At 39.1% G+C, this 15,367-nt stretch overlaps 1 protein-coding gene across 1 annotated transcript; it reads left to right on the plus strand.

The window, feature by feature from the left end:
* Window positions 1–14,402, plus strand: LOC134800184 (serine protease gd-like). The gene is made up of 9 exons (XM_063772671.1): window positions 1–317; window positions 3,192–3,351; window positions 3,911–4,192; window positions 4,544–4,676; window positions 5,431–5,636; window positions 10,282–10,443; window positions 13,407–13,522; window positions 13,850–13,994; window positions 14,179–14,402. Exons 1-9 carry the CDS (start codon window positions 105–107, stop codon window positions 14,385–14,387), a joined length of 1,626 nt encoding a protein of 541 aa, XP_063628741.1. The 5' UTR covers window positions 1–104; the 3' UTR covers window positions 14,388–14,402.
* The last annotated feature ends 965 nt before the right edge of the window (window positions 14,403–15,367 follow it).

A 15,367-nucleotide genomic window follows, 5' to 3' on the forward strand; every position in this document is an offset into this window, starting at 1 on the left:
CGTCAGAGTCAGTGGCATTGGCAAGCCGCGGCGAGTCATGACCACACGTGTGACGTTCGTCATTCAAAAATGAGTAACTTTAACGAATAAACGATTCTGTGATAATGTGCCGATTACTTTATAGTGTTTTAGTTGCCTTAGGTGTTACAAGTTACTTGCCAGTAATTAGTCAATATGTGGACTCTCCGTGCCCAGGGACTTTTGAGTATCAAAGTGACGGTGGTGGAGTGTACGGAGTGATACACCTGCAGCCCCATGGACCTGTGTCTAGCATACAAGTTACAGTTAATTTTACGATAGCAGCTAGAGTATTTTCGGTAAGTTGCTATATTATATTATATTTGTATTTAAAACCTGTTAAAAATACCTACCCACTATCAATATATTGTTATCCAGAAGACCCGACCGAATTTTTGGTTCATAAATTTTAAACAATATACATTCCTGTTTACTATTAACAATAATAACTAGGTGCTCTCAAAAGTACAAATTTAATAATGTATGTATACAAGTAGGTAATCATAACATTTTTCATAGTCATAGCTAGCTACTAGACCAAGTACTTGAAGAAGATTGACTTTTTTATCAGGACAGGCTCAGAATATACATACCTGCCTATCATTATACACAATCATTACAATCAATAACATGAAAATGTGTAATAACAACGGTGTTGAAATTTTAAAGATATAATGAGGATGACTCACGTTAGGCCGGGCCGTGTCCGGGCCGGAGCTTCCGGCGCATCGTTTTCTATGGAAAGCATCACGTGATCGCCTGTCATGTCATAGAAAAGTAAGCTCCGGCCCGGACACGGTCCGGTCTAACGTGAGCTAGGTATAAGTTATGATCACGGAGATTGAACATGTGGCAAATAAGTAATCGTGCTTAAAATACTAAGTTGACAATGATTAACGGTTTTAATAATTTACTTATGTTGATTTATTTATTTATGTGGGTACCTACTTACTAGAGATGCAACGGATAGTTGTTTGGCCAGATACCGGATACCGGAAATTCGGCCTGCCCATCGGCTTTTCAGGTTTTTCAGGTGCGCATTGTGCAGGTTTTGACCCGTTTCGTAGTGAACGTTCGCGCGGACTCGTTTCTACGTTCGAAATGAGTGCGCGTGCCAGTGAGTGGAATGATTAAATTGTTTTAAAATAATAAACAAATACGATTATGACCGTGACTGTTTCTTAAATCCAATTTGTTTACCCCGAAATCAAGCAAAGTTACTATCCAGTATCGGGCCGGATAGTAGGTCACTATCCGGTCTCCGGCCAGATTTCAAAATAAGGGCTGGATAGGCCGGATACCAGATGGTAACGGAATATCCGGTGCATCTCTAGTACTTACCTACGTATGTTGAGTGTTGACATATATTTAATTACTTTAATTAGGTATGTAAGGCAAATGCTTAGACCCTAAATTTTCATTTGACTCTAAAAAAATGTTTGTTCTGGCCTAAACCTTATTTCTACTCTAGTATATACCTACCTATAGTAACTATTTTTTATAAATAAAACAAAACCTATTAGGCGGTTATATAACACTGGATGCGATTCGCACGTCTTGCCTATTTGATGCGTAGTACGCGCTAATCGCATCCAGTGTGTTAACCGCTTAAAAATTATACTGTAAATAAAGTATTTATGGTAATGTAATCGGAAGATATTGCTAACGAGTAATTAAAAATGACGTGTTATTGTAAAATTTAAGCTAAAATACATATAAATGAAAATTATAAAATTATAAAGAAATATTTTAACTTATTAACCATAGGTATAATGTTTGTAGTACACTGATGCACAAAGTGCAAATAATGAATACGCGCGTTAGAAATGTTAATATTTACACTATAGTGACTCAAGTAGGTAGGTATACCTACTTAATCTAACGTAAAATAAGCAAATGGATAGGTTATCATTTATATTATGGTATTTTCGGCGGAAGTAGTATTACGGGAAAATCCGTGACAAAATTGATCAGAGGAGTTAACCTGTTGACAATCAAAGAAAACCACAAAATAAATAAGTAGGCAGTAAAGTTCTGCCTACATCGTAGTTAGGTACCTATTATGATACCGTACATCTTGTGTATGGAATGTCGTAAAACAGGCTTTCTACATGATATACATTTTCCTTATTTATGTATGGCCTGCGTATAGCATCAAAATTATTCACGCAGCACGAGACGTGGATGGCATGAACTATAATCCGGCTCGAAGAACCACTTTTTGATACTTTATCTAATCAACTAAGGAACAAATAAAATCATTATACTTGTTAAATATTTTGTGTTCTTTTGTTTGGCCAGATACCGGATACCGGAAATTCGGCCTGCCCACACAGAATTGATAATAGTACTAGGTACAGAAGACTCACTCTCTAACAAAACGCGTCCGTTACGATCAGGACAGATATGGCCGCTAGGTGGCGACAGCGCCACGCGCGGTTATGGCTAAAATTGGTGTGGAACGGATGTACTTTTAGCTACTTGTAGCAAAGCGACGAAATCGCGGAGTGAGCCACGCCTGGCGGAAGAGAAGAGTCGTGGAATGTATGGGGCCCAATACATTCCACGACTCTTCTCTTTCCGAGCACTTTTTACACAATAGTTTTATTACAATATTATAGGCCGTTTCTCTTATGTAGGCTAGCTCTATCAAATACAACCGTTTTATAATTTGCGTTGGGAATAACGATATTTTTAGAGTATGTATGTAATTGGAAACAGAAACAATCGATGTTATATTTATTGCACAAAAGAAAACTTACTGTACAAAAGGCGGACTTAATGCCAACAAGCATTCTCTACCTGTCAATCTTAATGCAAAGCAGACAGATTGTGGGCGGTTAAAGGATGACTCACGTTAGACCGGGCCGTGTACGGGCCGGAGCTTCCGGCGCATCGTTTTCTATGGAAAGCACCACGTGATCGCCTGTCATGTCATAGAAAAGTAAGCTCCGGCCTGGACACGGCCCGCTCTAACGTGAGTCATCCTTAACTTGCCATTTAAATAATATGTACTTTGTATTTTTACAAAACTGAGGTAGCTAGGTTATCTTATCCTTTAATCGAGGTAAAAATATTAGCGTAAGTACGAAAATAAAGCATGATCCCCTCTATAAAACATTATTCCGGCGACATCGATGTTCTTAAAAAATATATTTTTGCTTTTTTTTCAGAATTATGCGGGCCGTCTAGAGCCAATTAATCCCTCAGGGTTACAATTCAATCAAGACTCGCCTAATATAGACTATCGAGTCGATTTCCCCGTCACCACACCATTACCGAGGCTGACCTACCTCATCGTCAACGGCAACGTGTTATGCTTCGGTCCTGGAGGTAATACCTGTTTTCGGTGACCTGATGTCTGACCTAGTCGGTAGTAACTATGTCTATGAAGCCGATGGTCCCCGGTATCATGAGAATTTATTTGTGTGATGAGCAGGGATATTTGTTCCTGAGTCATGAGTGTTTTTCTATGTACATACTTACGAGTATTTAAGTATTTATATATTCTTGTCTAAGTACCCACAATTAAAGTCCGCGTCCCACTGTAAGTACAATGGCTTACTGTAGGACTTAGTCAATTGACCTACCTATCGACCAAGTGGGTAATAAAATTACATTGATTTGATACACTTTAATCTTTAATATAGTCGTAAAATTTGATGGAGACTACTTAGTGCTGTCAGTTAATCCTCGACCGAGTGTTAAAAAAGACTAGATTTAGGACTGAGAATAGATTTTTTTAAGAAAGCTAGTTTCAGATTCTAGAGTCCTAACTTAATCTAACTCTCAACATTAGATCGAGGTGACGAAGTCATGCCATCACTGCCATCAGACCAATTCGATTTTTTACAATGTTTGCATTTGCATGAACAGTAAAATATTTTTCCAGATGTGCCCCAGCCTAATTTATACGTGACCACAATCAGTCTGAATCACATGCTGTATCTACGAGGGGGAAGACCAGGAAATCCGGGCTTCAGCCCAGGATTCAACCAAGGATTCAACCAGGGTTCCAATACTGGGTTCAATCAGGGATCCAACCAAGGTTTCAATCAGTTCAACACCCGCCCGAAGCCCCAGGATCCATCTATAAACATCATCTCTTCATCACCGGACGCTCAAGTGATTACATTTAACGTGGATAGTGATCGTACCGGTAGTTGGAATGAAGGTAAGGAGTAGTTACCTAAGCAAAAGTAAAAAATATAAGGAATCACATCTCTGTACTTCCTTAGATCACTAGGTTACATTCGGTTCGAAGGACCATGATTAATTGCTAGTATTGCTACATTTCTTTAGCCTCATATGCATTTAAAAGCAGTTTGCTTTAGTTAACCAATTGCCGAGATTCCTTATACTTAATTACTTACCCTAACTTAGACTGGGTATACAGGGTAGGAAGAAGCAAGCTACATTGATACATCTGGCCCGAAAGATAGCATAGTGTTATACTTAGGTCAGCTTTTTCCTTTCATACTTAATATAAAACATTTGTGTATTAATGTGAAATGTCTATTTCCAGGATTCCCGCGTCCACAACAGCAGCCGCAAACTCAACGGCCACCGCCACCACCACCACCAGTCGAGTACTATCCAGAATTCACCACCACTACTAGAAGACCGCCACCTCCACCGCCGCGACCTCAAACTACTTAGTAAGTCAAATCAGCAGCCTGCGTGGTACGGGGGCGACGGAGTAAGACGACTAAGGGTGGCGGGGAAGGTGCGGGCGGCAGGCGTACGGCGCCCGCACCTTCCCCGCCACCCTTAGTCGTCCTACCCCGTCGCCCCCGTACCGCGCAGGCGAGGACTCATTTAAGCGGTCGGTGTATACGCATCATTGTACTTATACTATATTACTTCGTAAAGACGGGCCTAACGGGCACTACGAAGTGGGCCAGAAAATTGTGACCACGATCTACTACGTCATCTGATACAAGGATTCATAAAAGTGATACTAAGTTTAAAAAAATAGTAAAAGAAAAATAGAATTGGCCGAAAGCACGAAAAAAGTACCACATCCGGTTACAGCGAGGAAATACCTACGGCCAGCCTTCTGGTCGCCCGAGGCCTCTATTAGGCGCGTCGATAAATCTTTATATAGCCGACGCGCACTTGGCCCCCATGGCCCCAGGGTTTCCACGCCAAACGCCGCAAACATGTAGCTGGTTCATAGGGCGGCATATTTGCGGCGTTTGAGGCTTTCGGCCGAGGATGCCGCAGCACCAGCGTTGCTGACACCTTGGCACCGTCCGCTGGGCTCGAGGACTGCCGGCACTTTCGGACTAACAAGGGCCCGACGGATGACATCGTTAATACTGGCGTGTCGGATTCTACCAGCGCTCCGGACACATGAGAGGCCATTCATTGAGATATCAAGATGAATAAAATCTAATTATTCTATTCCAGCCCGTCAATGCCTTCGCGAAACCCCTCCTTCAGCTCTGAGTGCGGCGTGGTTGCGGGAGGCAACGAGCAAGTACCTCTGATCTTCCACGGGACTGGCTACACGCGAGGGGATTGGCCGTGGCTGGTTGCCATTTACAAGCGAAAGGATGGCAGCCTCACGTTTGCCTGCTCTGGAACGTTGGTGTCTGACCGACATGTTGTGTCTGGTGAGTCGAGTTAGTCGAGTTTAACATAGACTCATTCATTTTATGACTTAATAGATGATTTGCGTTCTGTCACAGAATAAATAATAGTACTAGGTACAGCCCATATAACCATTCCAGTCGCAGAATCACAAAGTGGTAACTAAATGTCAGATGTGTCGTAACAGAGTCCACACAATGTGTCTAGAATTGTTTCGAAACAAAGTGTCGTCGCCGTGTCTACACTTTTCCGTAACAAGGTGTCGACACATTTGTGTGCACTTTGCGTGCGGTTTGCGACTAAATCTGACAGCAAATTTGTGACAGCAAATGTCAATATAAAATACCTCTTGAAAACCAAGGTTTGTCAAACTACTATTAGTGTCTCGTGTGCTCGTAATTCTAGTAAGTCATCATGGGCAATGCAAATGATAATAATCGACCGAAACCATATAAACACCCAACACCCGTCAACCTTTTACAGAAAAGTTTTTAAAGAAATTCAATAAGCTACTTAGGTCAGGCAACGAATGCTCCAAAAGTTGTAGAGGGAAATGCTCGGAACACAATTTTTGACTCCGTAACTCGGTTTGACAAGTTAGGAGGTGAACATATCAAAAGTCCCCGGCCGTAGCCCTTGAGCGGGGGGGAGAGAGGGGGCTTTGAAGGTCCCATTTTCCCGTTTTTCGATTATATCTCGGAAACTATGCATCTCAGCGACATGGCCACTTATACAAAATGAAAGTTAATTTAATTTGTTACAAGTTTATTCAGTCAATTTTTTCGATATGTTGAATAGTTTTTGAGATATCCGCTCTTGAAAGTTTATTTAGGGCTCTAAATTTTATCTTGATATATCTATATCAGTGAAGGTGCTAGGCCGTGTTTGGTATCGTTTTCGTATAAATCTGGGGTGCTGAATCCATTTATGATATCACATTGACACCATTCCACAAAATAAAAATAAATCTTTTTAGGGTTCCGTACCTCAAAAGGAAAAAACGGAACCCTTATAGGATCACTCGTGCGTCTGTATGTATGTCCGTCTGAATACACAAAATAGTTCTTTACCTATAGATGACAGGAAAACCTATTAGAAATGTGCAGTCAAGCGCGAGTCGGACTTAATGTACGGAACCCTTAATACGCGAGTCCGACTCGCACTTGGCCGGTTTTTTTGAAACTCTTCTTGACGCTTAACCGCTGAACCGATTTCGTTGAAATTTGGTATAGGAATAGTTTGCGTCCCGGAACAGGACATGGATAGATCTTATAACCAAAATCATCTTTTGAAGGTATGAAAAGTGGCGTGGAAATTTGTACGGGAAATCAATAACCGCTAAACCGATTTATATGAAATTTGGGATGGTCTACATCTTTGATTTAGTTAAAAATGATGAAAAAACATGACTTCAAACCTAAACTTAAACAGTATTAACTTCAAGAAGTCAATTCTGAATTCCCCCCCTACACCTCATTTCACACCTTTAAAGGATGATTTTTGAGATAACTTATTATATCCTGTCTCGGGACTCAAAATATATGTGTACCAAATTTAAATTAAAACTGTTCAGCAGTTTAAGCGTGAAGAGGAGTTTAAAAGAAAGTATTTTAATAAGTTTATATGTTTTTACTTCGGAATGGTGTCAATGTGATACCTTAACTAAATTTGGTACTGCGAATTTATACGAAAACGATACCAAAACATGGCCTCGTAGCTTTACTGTTGTAGAAGTCAAAATAAAATTGAGAGCCCTAAATTCTTATTACTTGGCCAAACTTGTGTAGAAGGAAAAGGTAAAATAAAAGTCTTCGGCAGGAATATAAGACACAAATATATTTTTTTTTTTGCGTTACTATTTCATTCATCAAATATAAACATACCTTGATTATACTATTCTAGTGAGATCCTCATAGATAAACAAAAACATTTACTTAAAAAATTACAAGGTCGAAATGTCACGGAACTTGTGAGAGTAATATGTGAAAAATATAAACTTTTATGACAAAAAAATCTGGACACAATTTAAGAATCACCCAATTGCGTCGAGGAATCATCTGTATTTTTGCTTGTTTCATTACCTCCTCGCTTCTTTTTTGTCCTTTGTATTCTGTAGCAATTTGTTAGATCTGAAAATAAAGATAACTTGCGTCGTCACGGATGTCGATTTATAGGTTTTAGGGAGTGCAGAATTCGAAAACGATGATCATTTTATAATCCAAGATGGCGGCTACGTATTTTGTCATAAAAGTGGAATCCAAAATAGTCATCATTTTCGAAATCTGCGCCCCCTAAAACCTATAAAACGACATCCATGACGACTTTTATGACATAGTGCATGGCTGCCATCTTGGAATCCAAAATAGTCATCATTTTCGAAATCTGCGCCCCCTAAAACCTATAAAACGATATCCATGACGACTTTTATGACATAGTGCATTGCCGCCATTTTTAAATTGAAAATGTTATCATTTTCGAAATCTGCGCCCCCCAAAACCTATAAAACGACACCCATGACGACTTTTATGACATAGTGCATGGCCGCCATTTTGGATTCCAAAATGGTCATCATTTTCGAAAGCGGGGCCCCCTAAAACCTATAAAACGACATACATGACGACTTTTATGACATAGTGCATGGCCGCCATCTTGGAATCCAAAATGGTCATCATTTTCGAAATCTGCGCCCCCTAAAACCTATAAAACGACACCCATGACGACTTTTATGACATAGTGCATGGCCGCCATTTTGGAATCCAAAATGGTTATCATTTTCTAAATCTGCGCCCCCCAAAACCTATAAAACGACACCCATGACGACTTTTATGACATAGTGCATGGCCGCCATTTTGGATTTCAAAATGGTCATCATTTTCTAAATCGGGGCCCCCTAAAACCTATAAAACGACATCCATGACGACTTTTATGACATAGTGCATGGCCGCCATCTTGGAATCCAAAATGGTTATCATTTTCGAAATCTGCGCCCCCTAAAACCTATAAAACGACACCCATGACGACTTTTATGGCATAGTGCATGGCCGCCATTTTGGATTCCAAAATGGTCATCATTTTCAAAATTGGGGCCCCCTAAAACGTATAAAACGACATCCATGACGACTTTTATGACACAGTGCATGGCCGCCATTTCGGATTCCAAAATGGTCATTATTTTCGAAATCGGCACTCCCTAAAACCTATATATCGACACCCATCTCGACTTTTATGACAAAGTGTTTTGCTACCATCTGCATGCAAGACATTTCTATTATTTTTACGTACAAAAATGGCCCCCTGTCAACTTTCAATCGAGATTTAATCGATAATTTATTCGATTAATATTCAGATTAATTCAATTTCAATCTATGTTAGGTCGACTAAACTAATCGCGATTAAAATTTGAGAATTAACTTTTTTTATTCCATTAATTAGTCGAATAAACAGTTAATCGATTAATGCCCATCTCTGACCACGGTATTTTTACACTTTGAGAATATCTGAAAACAAATCAACACAAGGAGCCATTTTGCAAATCCAGTAACTTTGTTATTACTTTTGACAGCGCGTGTCATGTGTCAACACAGAGTCGACACAAAGTCGAAACATTGCAACTACTTTGTGACTGCAATATTTCTCAGCCTTAAACCATATTTATACATCATAATTAACAAGTTTCGTAGTATGTAAAGCGTTATTTCTGTTATTTAAGTATAGTATACGCATCGAAGTACTAAAAATGCTTCAAATAATATAGTTATGAACACAGGCACTGAGAAGTAAACAATTTCATTTCCGGCTAAACTAAAACAATGTGGTGGCGCGTTGATTATATTACACTTAGTTTATCAAATCACTCGAGCAGTTTAATTCCCCATAATAATTTAAGTCATATTGTAATATAAATAACAATATATAATTACGTCTTGTAATCCGTTTTAGAGATGGCGTATTAATGTCACTTATTTTTATTTAAGTATTTTTCCACCTGACAGTTTCCATTTGACAGGAACAAAATGAACGAATGAACGAATGATTTTGGCATAAAGTAGTCGCAAACCCGAAACAATGTGTGCACACGGCGACCACACTTTATGTCACTTTGTGTCATGTGTCGACCCTTCCCCATTTCTGGTAACTGTGTCGACACGGCGACGACTCTGCGACTGGAATTGTGACCGAAACAGACGGTGTCGACACAAGATGTGTCAACACCGCGTCGTAACGGCGACTGGAAATGGTTGTATGGGAGAAGACTCACTCTCTAACAAAACTCGTCTGTTACGATCAGGACAGGTATGGCCGCTAGGTAGCGACAGCGCCACGCGCGTCTTATGGCTAGCCACCAAAATTGGTGTGGAACGGATGTACTTTTAGCTACCTGTAGCAAAGCGACGAAATCGCGGAGTGAGCCACGCCTGGTTCTGTTTTGTTTCCTTAGAATTTAGATAATCACTAAGATTCTGTATTTCCTTACGTTTTTCTACGTAGTATCATCAGCTAATTAATACGTGTGACTCGGTGTGACTAATCACATGATACATATATAATAGTTATTAATTAAATTGTTTATTTTATCTCCATTGTAGAATTCCAAATTATAATTTTTTAGGACAACCACATTTAATTGATTGGAATTTTCTTATGTCGATTGTTTTTTATTAATTGCAGCTGCTCACTGCGTGCAGCAAAGAAGTACGCTTACCTCAATCAGGGATATCGTAGTCAAAGTGGGCGTGTATAACTTGGAGGACTGGGGTGATGATATCACCGTCACCAGGACTCTGGAATCTGCCACCATCCATGAAGGGTTCAATTCATCGACGTATTCAAGTAAGTTCTACAAGAAAATACGTTCATACCACCGCTGTAGGTATTGTGCCCATAACCTAAATCAATAAGTACCTATGCTAATACTATATATGTAGGTAGGTATACCTCAAATATTATTTAGTGAAAACCATCATGTGAAACTATTCGGGATTACAATTGACTACAAGCAAAGAGAATTGAGTAGTTATAGAGGCTTGTTGTCATAGTAAATTTTGTAGTCACAGTAAATTTACTGCCATCCTTCGTCACAGCGTCACAGGATTTAAACTTCTAGAACGCCATTTGACTTTGATCCTTGTTCTTTCACTGATATGTGTTAAAATTGTTAAATATCAAACGGTGTCGCCAACTACATGAGTATAGGCCAAAGGCATGCCAAAGGTATAGCGCCATCTTTTCGAGCATAATTTTTTCTTGATTTTCGGAGGCACATTTTTTCTCAGATTTTATTTATCTTATTCGTTTCATAGATCTTTGTTGATGCAAATCAGTATTAAAATCATCATTGGCCCGAGTTAATAGTATTTTCTATCAATTAGTGTCATTGCTGGGCTTAGGTTTTCCTCCTCAGCTCTAACGATCATCTTTAATATAGTTTGAAACTGCTTAATATTGATTAATGTATGGCACTGCTTAAATCCTTAACCGCAAGCATGTGGGCTGTTGATTGCGTGCTTTAAGTATATGTAAAATTAAAAATTCGAGGTGAGGTAAATAATCGTATTGGTAAATCCACCTATCTATTAAAATTAGTGATTCAACGTTTGAAATCCTCTTTGTCAATAACGTTACCCAACAAGCTCTTCTTAAAAAATTAAACGAATTTAAAATTGATCGATGGAATAATATTAACATCAATAAATTGCTCCGATAATTAGCTTAATAAGATAATATACAGCATGTATCTGAACGAAAAGCAATTACTCAAACCCTGTAATGTTTAGGTCATTCATATAGGACGGGTCTAAAGCATGCAAAGCTCTGTATGCACGGAGTAGACTCCAGCTGGAGCAAAAAGCTTTGGAAACTTAGCAAAAGACAACTCCAAATCATAACGGGGGTGTTTACTGGCCATTACGGGGTCAAAGGAATTCTGTCCAAGATGGGACACTCTGACAACACCGATTGTCGTATGTGTGGCGAAGAGGAAGAGACAGTGAAACATTTAATGTGTGAATGTCACGCCCTCGCCAGACAAAGAATGAAGGACTTCGGAGCAGGATATCTGGAACCAAAGGAATTTAAAACGGTACCCATGAGCTCCATCATCCGACACATATATGGATATGGTGGGAAAAGCTCTTGAGTAGTTGACGGATCTTCTCTAGGGGGTAATTGCACAAAAGATCCCTATGGGTCGAAGTGTGTCCGCAAGGGCCCCCAAAACAATAAGATAATTAAGATAAGATGTTGAGGTCATACTGAACCCCGAAAACGCGGAAAAAAATTGGATGTTTCATACATTGTCTGTCTGATGTCTGATGTTGAAATTTCCTATGGGAGAGTCAATTTTTTTTTCGCGATTTCGGGGTTGGTCCCATAGTAAAAGTTGCTTAGTATGACCTAAACATTAACGGGTTTGAGTAATTGCTTTTCGTTCAGATACAGGGTGTATATGTAATAAGAACTAACCATTTATAAGTGCTTATTGCTAGGCCTGGGTCAATTTTCAAATAGGCATTTTTTGCTGTCCCACGGCTAAAACTCGAAGTCCATAAGACTAAAAAACTGGGTATGTATATATTTTCATTCAATGTATTATAAGCTTTAAAAATCATGCACAGCTGTACCTAAAATATTATTTCTGACAAAATCGCATTTGAAGTCCCAAAAACGGCGAAATTTGCCGTTTTTCGCGTGTCCCAGTGGCGGCATAGCGCAATAAAAAAAATCATAACTTTGGATGTAGGCAACGTATTATAAACAACTTTGTATTTTTATAAAGAGCATTTTCTAGAGAATTGATTTAATCATATTGATAAATTAATGCGTTATTTAATAAAACAAGGGAAGCCTTTTTATCGCTGTCCCGCGCGGCACCTGTTTCGTTATGACTTAAATATACCCCCTATAATCTTCTTTGTCTATTGAATAACGGTTAGATTAAATTTACGACGCAATAGTCCGGTTAGTTGGGCATCGATTGACATCGAATGTAGACGCGGAAACAGTTTAAATTATTTAAAAACAGGTAAGAATCTCTTTCGATATATTTTGGTACGACTACAATGACATTTGTATGGACGCTTAATACGTTGGTACATAGTTGAAATATAAATGTTTATTTTATAATAATAGTTGCAAATAAAGTGTTAAAATATATAGTAAAAATAAATAATTGAATCAGTTGTATTGTGTAGGAAATATCGGTAAAAAATATTATTGGCGACATGTCGCGACATTTGTATGGCGACATTTATACGGCTATTTTGACCATAAAAATGTCGATTGTGGCATACAAATGTCGACACAGTGTCATACAGATGTCGAGAAGGTGCCATACAAATGTCGTCAGGGTCTTATAAATGCAACAAAAATAATAAATAGTGGCATATACATGTTGGTACTGCCATACAATGTCGAAAAAATGCCTTATACATGTCAAAAGCGCCTTAAAAATGGCTAAATAGTGCCATACAAATGTCGATCTTTAAACGTCGATATCTAGCTAACTATAAAAAGTACAGAGGTGCCTCGTACAGTATATTTTTTGTTGTTAAGAGCCCTTTCTAAAACGATGAATATAAATCTGATTTTTCAAAAATAAAAAATTGCCATACAAATGTCGAAAAAACACCCTCTTCAAAAATTGACCCGCCTACATTAATAAAGTATATATTTGAATTGAATTGAATTGATTTTATTACATTAGATATTTATGTAAATTTTCTACTTTCCTCATATTACCTACCTACTTACTAACAGAACACAATAAGCAAACTAATTGTTTTGTTTTTTCATAGATGACCTCCTTGTGCTCACTTTTGAAAAAAGCGTAGAGTTCAACACCAACATCAGGCCGGCGTGTCTCTGGAATGGGAACAACGATCTCAACAGGATAGTGGGAGCTTCAGGGGTGGTATGTTATTATTCGTTACTTTTCGTTGATATTTTAAAACTAGCATTAATCATTCCTGACCGCAAATTCATCAACGACTTCGCTTCGCTTCATTAAACTGCCTACTCAACTCTTATACTTTCAACTCTATTTTCATTTTAACTTTCTAGAAAATTACTTATTTTGGGCCCGGGCCGAGGCGTCCGACATGTCATTTTCAATCACGGCTGATCGGTGATCACGTGGTGCTTTCCATAGAAAACGAAGCGCTGGAAGCTCCGGCACGGCCTCGGCCGGGTCTAACATGAGTCATCATTCAGCATTTAAGTATCGATTTGTCTTTTATAGGTAGCGGGTTGGGGGTCAAGCGAACTAGGCCCAGGCAGCAAAGGTGAACCTCGCATGGTGCGGATACCCGTGGTCAGCACCGCCATGTGTCGGGCTAGCAGACCTGACTTCCACGTCTTCACGAGCGACAACACCTTCTGCGCAGGTGGGTTCTATAAAATGATGAGCAGAAATTGAAATAAAATAAGAATCATTTATTTACAAACAAGATATATTAAAATTACTTTCATTCATGAACCTAGCGGTAATAAATTATTTCTTCGGTTCCAAAAAAGAGGTTTAACCTAAACGTTGTGGAATTAAATAAACTTTATATGTACTTGTTACAGGTGATCGTAACGGCGCTGGTCCGTGTTTAGGGGACTCCGGTGGAGGGTTATATATTCTGGACGGAGGTCGCTGGCGCCTCCGCGGCGTAGTCTCACTGTCGCTTCGACCAGAAAATGGGGAATCTACATGCAACCTCAACGAATACGTCATTTTCACTGATGCGGCGAAGTTTATACAGTGGATTAAAAATGTCATAAATAGTATATAATTTAGATAGGTAGTGATTTAGAAATTGACTGTTAGCAATAGAAAAATAATAGTGTTCAAGAACATTTTTATGATAATAAAAAAGTATTTTTGCCTAAATTGTTTTTATATTATTTTTGATAAATGATAAATCTTAATGTGTAAGAATTCTAACGACAGAGTACTATTTATTATACCTACTGTGTTTCGGGACAGCGCATCTACGCCATCCTGACCCCGGGCCGATAGTCGACAGTGCATTGAAACTCTTGTAAAAGGACCCGCCATCGCGCCACTTGCAGAATGATGTCGCGCTTGGAAAAAGTGGAGCGAAGGGCGCGGCGGTGCGTGACAATTGACGACTGGCCTAGCAAATACTTGAACTTTATGAACTTTCTCAAAGAGCAGACTAACCTAACGTCTGTAGTTAGTAAGGTTGACGAAATATAAAGTGAGCCGATCACTCAAACAACTTTGAACGAGATCAGCTCACTTTATATTTCGTCAACTTTACGCATGGAATTTTTCATCTTCTGGAGACATTTATCGGCTATAAAATGCGACGGGTCGAACGAAATACGTTACTATCTACTGGTCGCTGTAATAATACTCCACCCACACCGTATTTGCTGGCGTCGGTGTGGAGTTCTATTTCAGCTTTTGGGCCGTAAATTGCCAAAAAAGCTCTATCACCAACTTTAATTTCAGGATCGTTAATGCTTCTTCCTGATCTCTAGTCCATTCTCAAGTAACTTCTTTAGCCAGTAAATTAGTCAAAGGGTGAGCTCATGCATTGATATATGCCTCATTAGGACAACCACATATAATACAGTGGGACTAACCAAGATGCCAATCGTTTGGGCTACGATAACGAAACGCTTTCTGTCTCTCTATTACTCTTACTCTTAGTGCGATAGAGAGACAGATAGCGTTTCGTTATCGTAGCACAAGCAATTGGCATCTAGATCTAGCCAAGGCTAGCCAGTTAGGCACCCTGGTCAC

Source organism: Cydia splendana, chromosome 19 (genome assembly GCF_910591565.1).
Source record: "Cydia splendana chromosome 19, ilCydSple1.2, whole genome shotgun sequence".
Classification (NCBI taxonomy): Eukaryota; Metazoa; Arthropoda; class Insecta; order Lepidoptera; family Tortricidae; genus Cydia; species Cydia splendana.